At 42.7% G+C, this 13,476-nt stretch overlaps 1 protein-coding gene across 3 annotated transcripts; it reads left to right on the top strand.

Moving 5' to 3' along the window:
• The first annotated feature begins 212 nt into the window (after positions 1–212).
• On the top strand, positions 213–13,430 carry LOC116377307 (coagulation factor X-like). Of its 3 annotated transcripts, XM_031838921.1 has the most exons (6): positions 213–540; positions 9,107–9,201; positions 9,290–9,459; positions 9,641–9,665; positions 10,076–10,189; positions 11,403–13,430. In XM_031838921.1, the coding sequence occupies exons 2-6, from the start codon at positions 9,144–9,146 to the stop codon at positions 11,624–11,626; spliced, it is 591 nt and encodes a 196-aa protein (XP_031694781.1). In that variant the 5' UTR covers positions 213–540; positions 9,107–9,143; the 3' UTR covers positions 11,627–13,430. The 3 variants fall into 3 exon arrangements, 2 of the variants coding, with proteins under 2 accessions (XP_031694781.1, XP_031694780.1); XR_004212191.1 differs by lacking the exon at positions 213–540 and having other exon boundaries at positions 8,877–9,201; positions 9,641–9,930; positions 9,983–10,189; XM_031838920.1 differs by lacking the exon at positions 213–540 and having other exon boundaries at positions 8,877–9,201.
• Positions 13,431–13,476: the final 46 nt, after the last annotated feature.

Raw genomic sequence — 13,476 nt, 5'->3', positions numbered from 1 at the left:
GTTTTTATTATTAGGTTCAAACCCCACTGATGTTTTTATTATTAGGGCCCGAGCACCGACGTAGTCGGAGCGGAGGACCTATTGCTCTTCTAGTTTATTGTTATTATTCTGCGTGTTTCGTTGCAAAAAGGAGGTGCTTGCGATACTGGAAATTTTTTTTAATTATTTTTTTGCGAAAATTGCAGTCTGATTGGGGTGTCCAGCTGTGGTGTGAAATATTGGCTCGATAGCGCCCCCTATTGAGTAGCCCCAACATTGGGTTTCACCTAGCTGTATGAAGTTTGGTACGTGTAATGGTGTAATGTGATGGGACGTACAAAAAATCCTCTAGGAGTTATTCACTAAACCAAACAGGAAGTCGGCCATTTTGAATTTGATGACGTTTTTTGACCGTTTCAAGGCGCCGTACTTCAACGAACTCCTCCTAGAGATTTGACCCGATGGACTTCAGATCAAAAAGTTATCGTACTATGTATCCGTGGTGTCAAAGAAACACCATTCGCCACGAAACAGGAAGTTGTTGTAACTCGGCTGTACATTGTAAGTAAGCAAGTAAGTAAAATGTATTTATAAAGCGCTTTTTGCAGACATAAGTCACAAAGTGCTTAACAGGGCAGAATTACAAACATAAAAAACACAATGTGACCATAGGGCCAATAATTTACATACACACAGAAAATACAAAATGAAAACATGGTTTAAAAGCAGGTCTAGGACACGGGTTTTACCCAAACGCCAGTCTAAAGAGGTGAGTTTTGAGCTGATTTCTGAATGAGTTCACAGAATCTGCAAAGCGTAGAGGTGCAGGCAGAGCATTCCACAGCCTTGGTGCTACTGCCTCAAAAGTTCAGTCACCATGTGTCTTAAGGGGAGTGCGTGGGACAGACAGAAGACCTAAAACGTTTGACCTGAGAGTGCGGGCGGGTGAATAGGGGTGAAGTAGATCAGCTACATATGTAGGAGCCTGACCGTGTAGTGCTCTGTAATAGGGTTGCACGGTATATCGATACTAAAAAGGTACCGCGGTACCTGTACGTTAAAAACGATACGATTTTGCATATTTTTAGTATCGATACTTTATTAAAATAGCGTGTGATCAGAGCGCACTCGCTGTTCCGCTCCCTGTCATGCTGCCTGCAGGCATTGACTGCAAGGGGGCGGGGCTGCCCAGCGCTCACACAGCAACCTACAGAGACCCGTTTGCAAAAAGTGTTTCAAAGCCACACAGACAAAGGGAGGCAATATGTATAACATGGCAAAGCACCTTTCAGACAGACACCCCGAACTTTTCAAATTCAAAGAACGACAGGTAAGCAAATGTGATTATAAACATGAACACCCCGAATCTCCCATATACAGCCTAACAGGAGTAGCCTTAGCCGAGTTTGACGACAAGCCTATATGATCATGAGGTCACAAACTCACAATGCACACAAAAGTGTACTAAATGAAACACAATTGATGCAAAATGGCAACATGCTGGTGGAGCCTGAGGGTGGATGTTGAGCTAATTATTTTTATTTTTAGTTAAGGAAAAATAATTATTCCATGAATTAAGATAAAATATGAAGTGAAAATATCAAACTCACTATGCAAGTAAATGAAGCATTGTTTATCCACCCACTCCCACAGACAGTCAGACAGATGCCAGCAGAGTCAGCAGCAACACAGAGACAGAGTTCCCTTCAGCTGTGTTTGAAAGCCAGTGGAAATATGAGAGAGGCTCAAAAGATGCGAAGAGGTTAAACATTAATATTAATGCCATTTGTTAAGTGTTCAAAAAGCTGGGCAGGAACAAGCTGGTAAGAAAGGGAACCGTACAGATGTTTTATTTATTACTATTATAGATAAATATACCAGTATCGTATTTGTGGTATTGTATCGAATTCTGGTATCGTATCATAAGTATCGGGTATCATGATACTTATGGCAGGTATCGTATCGAAGTCATAATTTTGGTATCGTGACAACCCTACTAAATGAGAGTGAGATTTTTAAAGTGTATCCTAAATGCTACAGGGAGCCAGTGGAGAGATCTGAGTACGGGGGTGATGTGAGACCGTCGATTTGTCCTGGTGAGTAATCTGGCAGCAGCGTTTTGGATTACCTGCAAACGGTTAGGAGCAGATACACTGAGTGATGAGAAAAGTGTGTTACAGTAGTCGATGCGTGAAGAGATAAAGACGTGTATGATCATCTCTTGTTCAGGTGTTGATACTACAGATCTCAATTTACTGATATTTCTTAGGTGGAAGAAACATGATCTGGACAGCTGCTTAACATGGGGGTCAAACGACATGGATCAATCAAATAAAATCCCTAGATTGCGCAGGTTGCAATGGGCAGCAGAGGAGAGTGGACCAATACTCTGCTTGATCATAGGGACAAACTCATCCGGTGCAATAACTAGAACCTCCGTCTTAGTGTCGTTAAGTTGTGACCAGTTTTCTGCCATCCAGTCTCTGATGGCATTGACACAGTCCAGGAGCCTAGTTAATGTGAATGCCTCGCTGGGTTTGAATGACAGATGGAGTTGGATATCATCTGCATATAAATGATAGGCAACATTGTAACTTTTTATAATCGGTCCCAAAGGTAACAAGTAAAGGGAAAATAACAGAGGCCCCAGAACCGAGCCCTGCGGTACGCCACAAGACAGTGGAGAGGTAACAGACACAAAGTCACCCACAGAGACATTAAAAGTTCTGTCAGTGAGGTAAGATGTAAACCAGTCTAACACTATACCACAGTGGCGGACCGTGCATTTTATACCTGGGCCTTCACTGCTGTCCTGCAGCTGAAATACCACCTTATAACCACATGATGGCGTCACAGCTATTATTCATTTTTAAGGCTGTAACTATGTACATCTTCGTATTAAACCGTTCGGTACGAGTCGTTTGAATAATGTTAGAGCATTTAGAAAATGCAAAAGCCTAAATTCAGGAAAATATAATGTTCTCAGCTGGTCTGGCTGTGGGATCCACCGTCATTCCTTAATGACAAGCCGCGACCCAAAGAGATTATCATAGGATTTTACTTTCACAACTTGAATGTTGACCGTACTGCTCTGCAGTGTCTTTCCTCGTCTCAGTCCTCTGTGTCATGGTGCAGCTCAGTCAGTCAGAATGCATTTTGATTGGCTGAGCTGCATCACGTGATGTGATTCACTACCCATCAGCCTCTGCTGGCTGTTAAGTTTTGTTTCACGATAGTCACGTGCTCGCCCACTGACCAATCACAGCACACTCTGCACCTAGCGGGAAAGCTACACACGGACACTGAGCGGCATGTAATGCTGACGTCATTATAGGCTGGTGCGCAGGCTCTGATAGTCAAAGAATACGCCCAACATGTCAAACTAAAGATCTGATTGGTTGAACACTATGACAATCAACAATATCGTCCCCATTCACTTTAATCTGCACTGGCTGCAGGTAAGACTCTGCAGGCCTCTGCCTCTGTTCTTACCTAGCGACACAGGGGTGAAATCTGATTGGATAAAAGCTCTACTTAAAACAAGCTGCACTGGAAGCAGAGCAACTGAGGAAGACAGTAGCTGTGCAATGAGAAAATAAGATAATGGGAAAAATATTTTTATAAATTACAATACATGTAGTGTATTTAAGAAAAATTATTAAATTATAAAATAGATATAGCTTTGTGATTCTGTTTAGGCCAGCAGAGAAGGCCTTGCAGGCCCTGACGGCCCGCCACTGCTATACCAGATATGCCAAACCAATCACGTAGCCTCTTAATCAGGATGTTATGGTCTACAGTGTCGAATGCAGAACTGAGGTCCAGAAGTACTAACACAGAGCAGTCACCTGCATCAGAACACATGAGAATGTCATTTGAAACCCTCAGGAGAGCGGTTTCAGTAGAGTGTTGTCTGCGAAACCCAGACTGGAACTTGTACATGTTGTGCCTCTCCAGTGCAGCAGTAAGTTGGTTGGCCACCACTTTCTCTAAGATTTTGGACAGGAAAGGCAGTTTTGATTTGTGCCTGTAGTTCATAGGCAATGCCGGATCTAAGTTGGGTTTCTTTAATATAGGCTGGATAGTGGCATGTTTAAAATAGGACGGGACAATTCCTGTAGACAATGAGGAATTAACAATAGATGTTACTGCAGGGAACAATAATTAGCAGAACTTTCTTAAATGGAGAGGATGGTATAACATCCAGAGGGCAAGATGATGGCTTTATTTTGTTAATTAAGTCCATCAGGTGTTGAAGGCTGATAGGCTGGAAAGAGTCAAGAACAGCAGGAGATTGCGAGGAGCTACATGTACATGAACAGATCCCAGGCTGAATACCAGACCTAATAGCTAGTATCTTATCAATAAAATAGGTAAGGAACTTGTTACAATCATCAACAGAACAACATGGTAATGTAAAGACAGATGGTGAAACAATTCTATTAATTGTGTCAAACAAAATCTTGGGATTTCTTTTTGAGGAAGAGATTAAGTTGGCAAAATAAGCAGTTCTAGCTTCCTTTACTCCAGCATTAAAAGAAACTCTGAGGTCTTTGAGATATGAGCGATGCACTTCTAGCCCAGTGGCTTTCCATAGCCGCTCTGTCCTGCGACACTTCCGTCTCAGGCTGCAGACAGCGTCTGTCATCCACGGAGAAGTGTTGTAGGCAGCCTTGGTCCTTTCCTTTAGAGGTGCCACTTTATCCAGCAAAGTGGTGCAATGTTCATTAAAAGACTGTATTAAGAGTTCAACATCATTGGGATTTGTGTTAATATCACAGCAGAAGTGCATTGAGAACTGATCAGCTGTACTCTGAGTAATAATGCGGGAGTGGAATGTTCGTTTCAGACACAAGGGGTCAGCATTTACAGCAAGATCAAAGAAAATACATTTATGGTCACTGATCAGTAGGTCCTCACAACGTGTATGATCAATATCAAGACCCAGGGAGAACACAAGGTCCAAGGTGTGACCACCCCTGTGAGTGGTGCCAGAGACATGTTGCGTGAAATTAAAAGATTCAGTAGTATTAAGAAACTCAGTGGCTGTACAATCTGTGGCATCATTGATATGCAGATTAAAATCACCAACCAGAAGCACTTTGTCTAGCTTGATAATAGAGGCCAGAAAGTCTGTGAACTCTGATAAGAACTGACCTGCAGGACCTGGAGGTCGATAAATTAAAACACAGTAAAATGGCTTTAGCCGACCCACTTTAGTCAGCTGTCGTTCAAAAGTAGTATAAGATTCTGTGCTCCCCAATTGGCAGGAAAACTGATTCTTCCAGACCACGGCGAGACCTCCACCGCGGCCTGTCAAACGCGGTGTCCCAACATAAGAACAGTCCACATTCCATATTCCGTTGCCAGGTCTCAGTCAGAAATAAAAAAGCCAAATTATGACTTGTGAACAAGTCATTTAAAATGTGAGCCTTGTTTGCTACAGAGCGTGCATTAATCAGACACATTTTAATGGGGGAAGATACTGTGTCGTCATCAGCACAGGAAGCTTTGGGGGTATGTGGAATACAACGGATCACTCGTGCAACACCTTGAGCCCGACCATAACAAGGGCGTGAGCGCGAGTGTGTGATTCTGACGGGAATGTTCATAGGTCGTGGAGTGGAATCTAATCTGCTCCAAATCGCTCATATGTCATAACATCCTGACCCGGAACACATCTATAAGACAATTTAGAATCATAGTAATAGCGCCACTAGTGGCGACAGGAAGTTATAGGTTGTGTACTTTGACATCCTGCTCCTCACAGATTAATCAGATCCCTCTCAAATGTTGTCAGAAAAGCCTTAAGACCTTGATAATGCTTCATTGTGAAGATTGTAAAAAGTTGTTGAAGGGCGGCGACGTGGCGGTTCGGCGAATTTCAATCCTTCGCCATGAAGAAATAAACTGATGTAACTCGACTCCACATCATCAGATCTTTACCAGATTTCACATGTTTGATTAGACTCCAGTCCTGAAGACATCTGCAGGTCAATTTTGAATCATAGTCACAGCGCCACCTACTGGTAACAGGAAGTTAAAGTCTTTATACTTTGGCTTGTTTCTCTTAGTAGGTAAATCAGATCAACATCAAATTAGTTCCACACAAATATAAGAAGTTCATAATGCCAGTTCATGAAGCTTTTGATGTTTCGTGGAACGCCGTTGCCGTGGCGACGCAGTCTTCGTCGTGAAAAACGAAGGTGCTTTTGAGAGGCTACAAATGCTCAAAACATAAGAAAACTTGCCACACATTTAAAATCCTGAATGTAGTTATCTAATGTGATTTTAATGCTTCAGAGTGGCAAGTCGGCTCGATAGCGCCCCCTACAATATTTCGACGATGCAGCCCTCGCAGCACGTTTCACCTAGATGTTTAACATTTGGTAAGCAGGTGTATCACATCTAAACTTAAAAAAGTATGGGACCATGCTCAAAACCCAACCGGAAGTCAGCCATTTTTAATTTTGTATGAATTTCTCATGTTTTTTTCCCATTTCCAGGTGCTCTACTTTAACGAACTCCTCCTAGGGAATTAATCAGATCAGCTTAGAATTTGGTCAGAACAATCTAAAGACCTTAGTGATTAAAAGTTACTAAAAGCTTGAGGTTTCATTGGACAATATGGACGTGGTGTGGCGGCCATTTTACATGGTTCGCCATCATCCATCAAGCTGTTGCAACTCAACTGTACTTTGTCAAAACTGTCACAAACTTGACATGCTTGTTGACTGTCATGGCTTTAGGACTTCTGCATGCCAATATTAACTCATAGTCATAGCGCCACCTACTGATAAGCACGGACGTAAGCAGGATTCTGTATTTACAGCGGCCCAAACACTGAACTTATTGAAATGGTTTTTGGGCACACCATGAGAAAAAGACTTCTCTGATCTAAATATGTGCAAACTAAGATGCTTGGAGAGCAAACGTTAGATAACAGTGGATTTTCAAACCATGTCAGTGGGCATTAGTATAAATGATCTGTCCAGAGCTTCTTCATGACAATCAGGTTAAACGTTACAATGAATGCTTCACACTACAATCTAAAGTTACAGAAGAACTTAAAATGAAAACAGTGTTAAATTAAAGTGTTCAAGTAACAGCAAATGTGTTAACTTTCATGTAAGTCCAAATACAATCAGCAGGACACTGCAGGGAGTTGAACCCCATCCCAGTAAACTCCCACTGATGTTTTCATTATTATTATACATATATATTAATTATGCTTCATGATGAATCAACATGCGAGTCTCTTATTTAAACGATAACTGATCTTTAATCGGTCTGTTTCTTCTTGTTGTCATAGAGTCAGCTGTCTCCGCTCCTCCTTCGTCCACTTCAACCACCCGACCTCACTTGACCTCTGACCAGCAGGTCTGAACACAACCATAGTCTATGACATCACATCTTGAGCTCACTGTGATTAGACCAGCGGTCAGCTCTTTGACACACAGAACCAATCAGATCATCCAGTAGTGCCTTGTCATCTTACCCACCAACCAATCAGGATCCAGGAGGCAGAGGGGGCAGGGCATGTGATAACTGAGACGATGGAGACAACATGAACGTTGTGAAGCTTTTACCTTCAACATTTTATTACAGTGAATCCACGTTATCAATCACTTTGACTGAGCTCGTTATTATCATTTAAAGTGATTGTTTTTAAAGAGATAGACCACAATGATGTCACTGAACATCATCTGTGGACTGAACACCAAGCTACAGGGCTGGGTTCTCCACAGTTCTCCTACAAACAGGATCCAGACTTTACTCAGTCAAAGGACAGAAGAGTTGAAAGTTGGTCCAGACTCATGACGGCAGTGACCCAGAGACTCCCTGATACCAGACCTGGGTCAAGACTCAAATCCATTATGACCCCTGAAACCATGCGTGCCCGATGTAGACCACCAGTCAGTCCAGCTCACCTGAGCAGCCGGCCAATCAGAACCTCCGGTCTGTCGTGGACATGTTGGACCAGGATGAAGCAGAACCTTTTAAACCTTCAATTTGCCAAACAGGAACACTGTGGACACTTTGAGTTTCTTCTGGGAGACTTTTGTACTAAAACATATTTATTTTTTCTATAAACTGTAGTTGATGTTTGATTTAAAAACAGGAAGTGATCAATTCTGACGAGCAGACGTCCTGAACCAATCAGGTGGTCGGTCTGACGAAGACTCTGCTGCGACAAATGTATCAGTCGATGAAGACAAGCTGTGTTGTCTGTCTCCCTGTCTGTCCCTCTATCTGTCTGTCCCGCTATCTGTCTGTCTGCAAGTTTGAGTTCATGTCAAGAAAAAAACAGTTTACTTTAAACCAGTAGACTATCGTCTTTAGGGACCAAACACAGTGAAGACATCGATGTGGTTTTGGTAACAAAGTAATTCAAAGTCTCTCTCACATGTTTATATAAAATTTATTAAATATCAGATGAGACGAGTTCACTCTGAAGCCTTAACTCACAACTTTTATCAAATAAAACTCATTCTCACATTTGTACTGCGTCTGTTTCATTTCATCGTGAATCTAGAGTCTTCAGTTTCAAGACGCCATTTTGGGATCTTGGTGGTTTTTGTTTTTTAACATTTGATAGACCAAATCAATCTAATAATCAAATAACCCATTAATAATCTAATAGGTGGTCTTTGTGATGGAGGTGGTCCACCTCTGTTATTGATATTAGTGAAGGTGTACTCAGGTACTATCTGTTCAGGTACTCTGTACACTACCTGTTCAGGTACTCTGTTCTCTACCTGCTCAGGTACTCTGTTCACTACCTGTTCAGGTACTCTGTTCTCTACCTGCTCAGGTACTCTGTTCACTACCTATATTATACTACAAGTGTACTGTGTGTTTTTATATTTTAAAAGGGAAAATCATTTAAAATGCTTTTTGTTGGTAATTATTTTTAAAATATAAACCAAAAGTTATTATTATGAATAAAATCAGGTTATGTTTTTATCCTATTTTAGTTTGTCCAGCAGGATCACCTTTGACCTCTTCATGCTGAACTGGTCTCTTGTGGTCTTTGAGCTGCTGTGACGTCTGTCAATATTTGAACTGTGGTCAACGATCAGCTGGAGTCCATTTTACCTCTGACATCAACCGTCTGTCCTCACAGGAGACCGTTAGAGACAACAAGAGACAGATAGACAGACATGCTGCTGGTCTGGACTCTCACTCTGCTCACCTGCTCTGAACTGATCCAATGTACAGGTGAGACGGACCGATGTATTAGTACTGCAGTACAGTGCAGAGTATTGTTTGATCAGTACTCACCAGGACTTCGGTCCCCCCCCCTCAGTGATCCTGGACCGGTCCTCGGCGGTTCAGGTCCTGTTCTCGTCCTCCAGGAGGAGACGAGCCAACTCCTTCCTGGAGGAGGTGTTACCTGGAGACCTGGAGAGGGAGTGTCAGGAGGAGGTCTGCTCTCAGGAGGAGGCCGCCGAGATCTTTCAGACCAGAGAGAAGACGGTAAGGAGGACCGCTGTGGTCCAATCTGAGGCCCGGGACCCCACAGGGGCCACTGAAAACAGACTACATGGTGATATGACTTCTGGAGGACAGTTTGTGTTCTAAACAACATCAGAGGTCAACACACTGTACACAGAAGTACTCCCAGTACTGTACTAACTCTGAGTTTCTGGTTCCACAGCTGGAGTTCTGGTACAAATACACAAGTGAGTATATTCATCATCAAAATGATGTAAAAAAACGCTCCTAATATTCAGACTGAGGATCGGTCTTCACTGAACTGATCCAGATCCTCATGTGACCTTGCCGATCTGGATTCATGTGGTCCTGCTGATCCTTTATTTAAACCTGATCTGATCTTAAGGTACTTTTACAATATTTGACAAAACGGTCTCACCACAGGGTCCAGTAGCTGTTAGCAGCTGTTCAGGAGCTTTCAATCACTCCACATGATCTTCAATCTGCTCAGAGGTAGTCATGGTGCGTTCGAGTGTCTCTGCTCTGTGTCGTAGATCTGAACCAGGTAGTCATGGTGCGTTCGAGTGTCTCTGCTCTGTGTCGTAGATCTGAACCAGGTAGTCATGGTGCGTTCGAGTGTCTCTGCTCTGTGTCGTAGATCTGAACCCTTGTAGGACCAGCCCCTGTCTGAATGGAGGATTGTGCTCTCTGGACGAAGGAGACTTCTTGTGTCTTTGTCCTCCTCAGTTCCACGGAAAGACGTGCGACTCAGGTAACCATGGTTATATATATATATGATGTATATATATACATATATCTATATATTAGTGCTGGGCAAGTTAACGTGTTATTATCGCGTTAACGCATAAATTAATTAACGACGACAATTATTTTATCGTGCGTTAACGCAGTTTTTTTATTATTATTATTATTTTGAAAGTCCGTTGCTCACTGGCTCTGAATACACACACAGACGGACCATGGGTCACAGGAGGGGCGGGATGTTGTGTCAGTATTGGCTTGGGATGGGCGTCATCACGCGTCTCAACCAATGAGAGCATTTGGGGTGGCCCTAAGACTGCTGCAGTGCTCACATGAACCGGGAACTCTTACATGGACATTTTCATTAAAATCTCTTCCAGACGGCGGAGTTGATAGACCAAAGCTATTTGTATCCACTGCAAAGGCGAATTTTCTTATCACCGGAGTGCTTCGAGTCTGAAATATCACTTAAATGCAATACACACCGTTAATGCAGCAAATCACCCAAACAAACAGTGGCGGAAGTCTTCAGACTACGTTTATGCAGCGTGTGGGAGAAGTAGAGATAAACTAAAGCAACACAAGCTAACAGATGCTACAGAGAAGTGGAGACAAACTGCAGGTTAGTGTTGTGGAAGATGTCAGTCTGAGGAACTTTCTCAAGGTGCGTTCACGTTGCGTTTGGTGTGAAAGCACCTTTAGGATCCCAACGAATGATGTCACGTATGAGCCTCAAGACGCACCGTCACCAGAAGAACACACGAGTTGTATTAAAGGAGAGGACGACTAAAGCGACGGCGTTACAACGTGCAGCAGCTGTTGCTCTCACTGGAGACTACTGGACATCGCTGGGTTACAGCATTATGTTGATGAACAGTAGAGCTGCATTCTATATCATTCTATATATCTATCTATCTATCTATCTATCTATATATATATCTATATATATCTATATATATATCTATATATATATCTATATATATATCTATATATATATCTATATATATATCTATCTATCTATATATCTATATATATATCTATCTATCTATCTATCTATCTATCTATCTATCTATCTATCTATCTATCTATCTATATCTATATCTATATCTAGATATAGATATAGATATATACAGAAGGAGTCAACGTTTCAAATTAATAACAGAAACAGAGTTTTCTGTGGTTACTATGGCAACAAAGTGTGAACAAATGAATCTTGTCTGTAGCGGTGGTGGAGTGTCACTATAGAAACGGCGGCTGCATGCAGTACTGCAGAGATCAGCGGGGGGGCGCTGGAGTCCAGTGTGGCTGCGCTGATGGATTCAGACTGGAGGAGGACGGACAAAGCTGCTCCAAGACAGGTAACACTCATAGAACCCAGGTTATAACAGTTACTGCCTCACAGGGTGTAGTGTACCTCACGGTAAGTAGTGTACCTCACAGTGTTTAGTATACCTCACGGTGTTTACTATACCTCACGGTGTTTAGTGTACCCCACGGTGTTTAGTATACCTCACGGTGTTTAGTGTACCTCGCTGTGTTTAGTGTACCTCGCTGTGTTTAGTGTACCTCGCGGTGTTTAGTGTACCTCGCGGTGTTTAGTATTCCTCACTGTGTTTACTGTACCTCGCGGTGTTTACTGTACCTCGCGGTGTTTAGTGTACCTTGCGGTGTTTACTGTACCTCGGGGTGTTTACTGTACCTCGCGGTGTGTAGTAACCTCACTGTGTGTAGTAACCTCACTGTATGTAGTAACCTCACTGTGTTTAGTAACCTCACGGTGTTGAGTAAGCTCACGGTGTTTAGTGTACTGTTGCGTTAACTCTCTTCAGCAAATACCCCCGGTGGGCTTTTCTATCAAGTTATCAGATGTCAAGTATGACACGAGAGCCTCGGCCGGTCTGTTTTAGGCCTCTCGTCTTCAGTAGACGATCTAGTTACACCAGGATATTGCCGCCTCCCGCCCCCTAGATTCCTTACTACGGTTCATCAATGTTGGGCAACGATTTCAAGGAGGATTTTTTGTTCAGGGGTCCGGTTAACGTAGGTTCACTTCGCCGAGTCAAGTAGACGATTTAACTACTCTGAGGCAGGTAGTACCTGTGGGTGGACTTCCCCACTTTGAACAGCCTTGTTATTTTATTTTATATCGTTTTAATGTCTATCACCAGTCTCAAGTTTTATCGGAAGAATACACAGTCACCTTCACGTCACAGGAAGATGCCCCGTCTTAAAGCTGTGTCAGCGGGGGGTTCACTCGGAGCACAAAAATGTAGTCAAAGACAAAGGTTGGATTTCTCTATTTCCCTTGAGTGGGGATATCAGAGTAGTTTTATTTCCTTTACAGGCTTATACAACAATCAAGCAAGTGAGCAAGCAGATATATTTATGTACTGTCCCGAAGGTTACGCTATTATGTCATGTTCCGTAGGTTTATGCTATGAGTTCATGTCCCGTCTAATGATTATAATGTTCTATGAGTTCATGTCCCGTCTAATGATTAGAATGTTTAATATTTCAGCTAAGGATTATTATGCTAAATGCTCCATGTCCAGAGTGTATATTTCTCTCTGTGAGGAGCGTAAATCTAAGTGTTGACCTGTATAGGGGTCCCTTGTAAAAGAGAGCCAGCTGAGTTGTCTCTGTGAGACAGCGCCGGCTGTGTGCTAAGTGTTGCTGCTACTGAGCGAAGACTGACTGTTCTCTTCTGAAGAGCGAAAACTGAGTTTTCTCTGAGAAGAGACAAAAAACAAGTTTCCTGCGGGTTGTCTCTGTGAGAGCGCAAACTGAGTGTTAAGTGTCCCTGTTAAAGAGCGGAGAAGAAGCATCAGAGTGAGACCAGAGTCTTCAGTATTTATGGGTTCTATTCTCCCTCCCACATGATATGACAGTTAGGTTGTGACAGTTGTTGGGACGTTCTATTTCTGATTTCAGGAAGAGGCCCTGTGTGTACGTTATGCCCTTCTTAGGTCTTTTTTGTTTATGCTAACGGGAAGCAGCCAGCAGCATACATTTTGTCCTAGTTCAGTCTTTATGTCTCTGATCTGTGTGTGTGCTAAGTATTAATGCATGTATATTTGCAAGCGAGCACAATATGATAATGTGTTTACAATTTGTATACGTTTTTCTCAACAGTACCTCACGGTGTTTAGTGTACCTTACGGTGTTTAGTGTACCTCACGGTGTTTAGCGTACCTCACTGTGTGTAGCGTACCTCACTGCGTGTAGCGTACCTCGCGGTGTTTAGTATTCCTCACGGTGTTTAGTGTACCTCACGGTGTTTAGTGTACCTCACGGTGT

This window comes from Anarrhichthys ocellatus, unplaced genomic scaffold, assembly GCF_004355925.1.
Source record: "Anarrhichthys ocellatus isolate YVR2014 unplaced genomic scaffold, GSC_Weel_1.0 scaffold1112, whole genome shotgun sequence".
NCBI lineage: Eukaryota > Metazoa > Chordata > Actinopteri > Perciformes > Anarhichadidae > Anarrhichthys > Anarrhichthys ocellatus.
This window is presented reverse-complemented; position numbering and strand designations above follow the sequence as displayed.

Bases quoted from the DNA above. Each gene is read 5' to 3' on its own strand.
- LOC116377307 (XM_031838921.1), top strand. From the start codon at position 9,144: ATGCTGCTGGTCTGGACTCTCACTCTGCTCACCTGCTCTGAACTGATC. The intron at 9,202-9,289 runs GTGAGACGGACC...CCCCCCCCTCAG, and splicing joins TGAACTGATCCAATGTACAG to TGATCCTGGACCGGTCCTCG. The intron at 10,190-11,402 runs GTAACCATGGTT...TCTTGTCTGTAG, and splicing joins CGGAAAGACGTGCGACTCAG to CGGTGGTGGAGTGTCACTAT.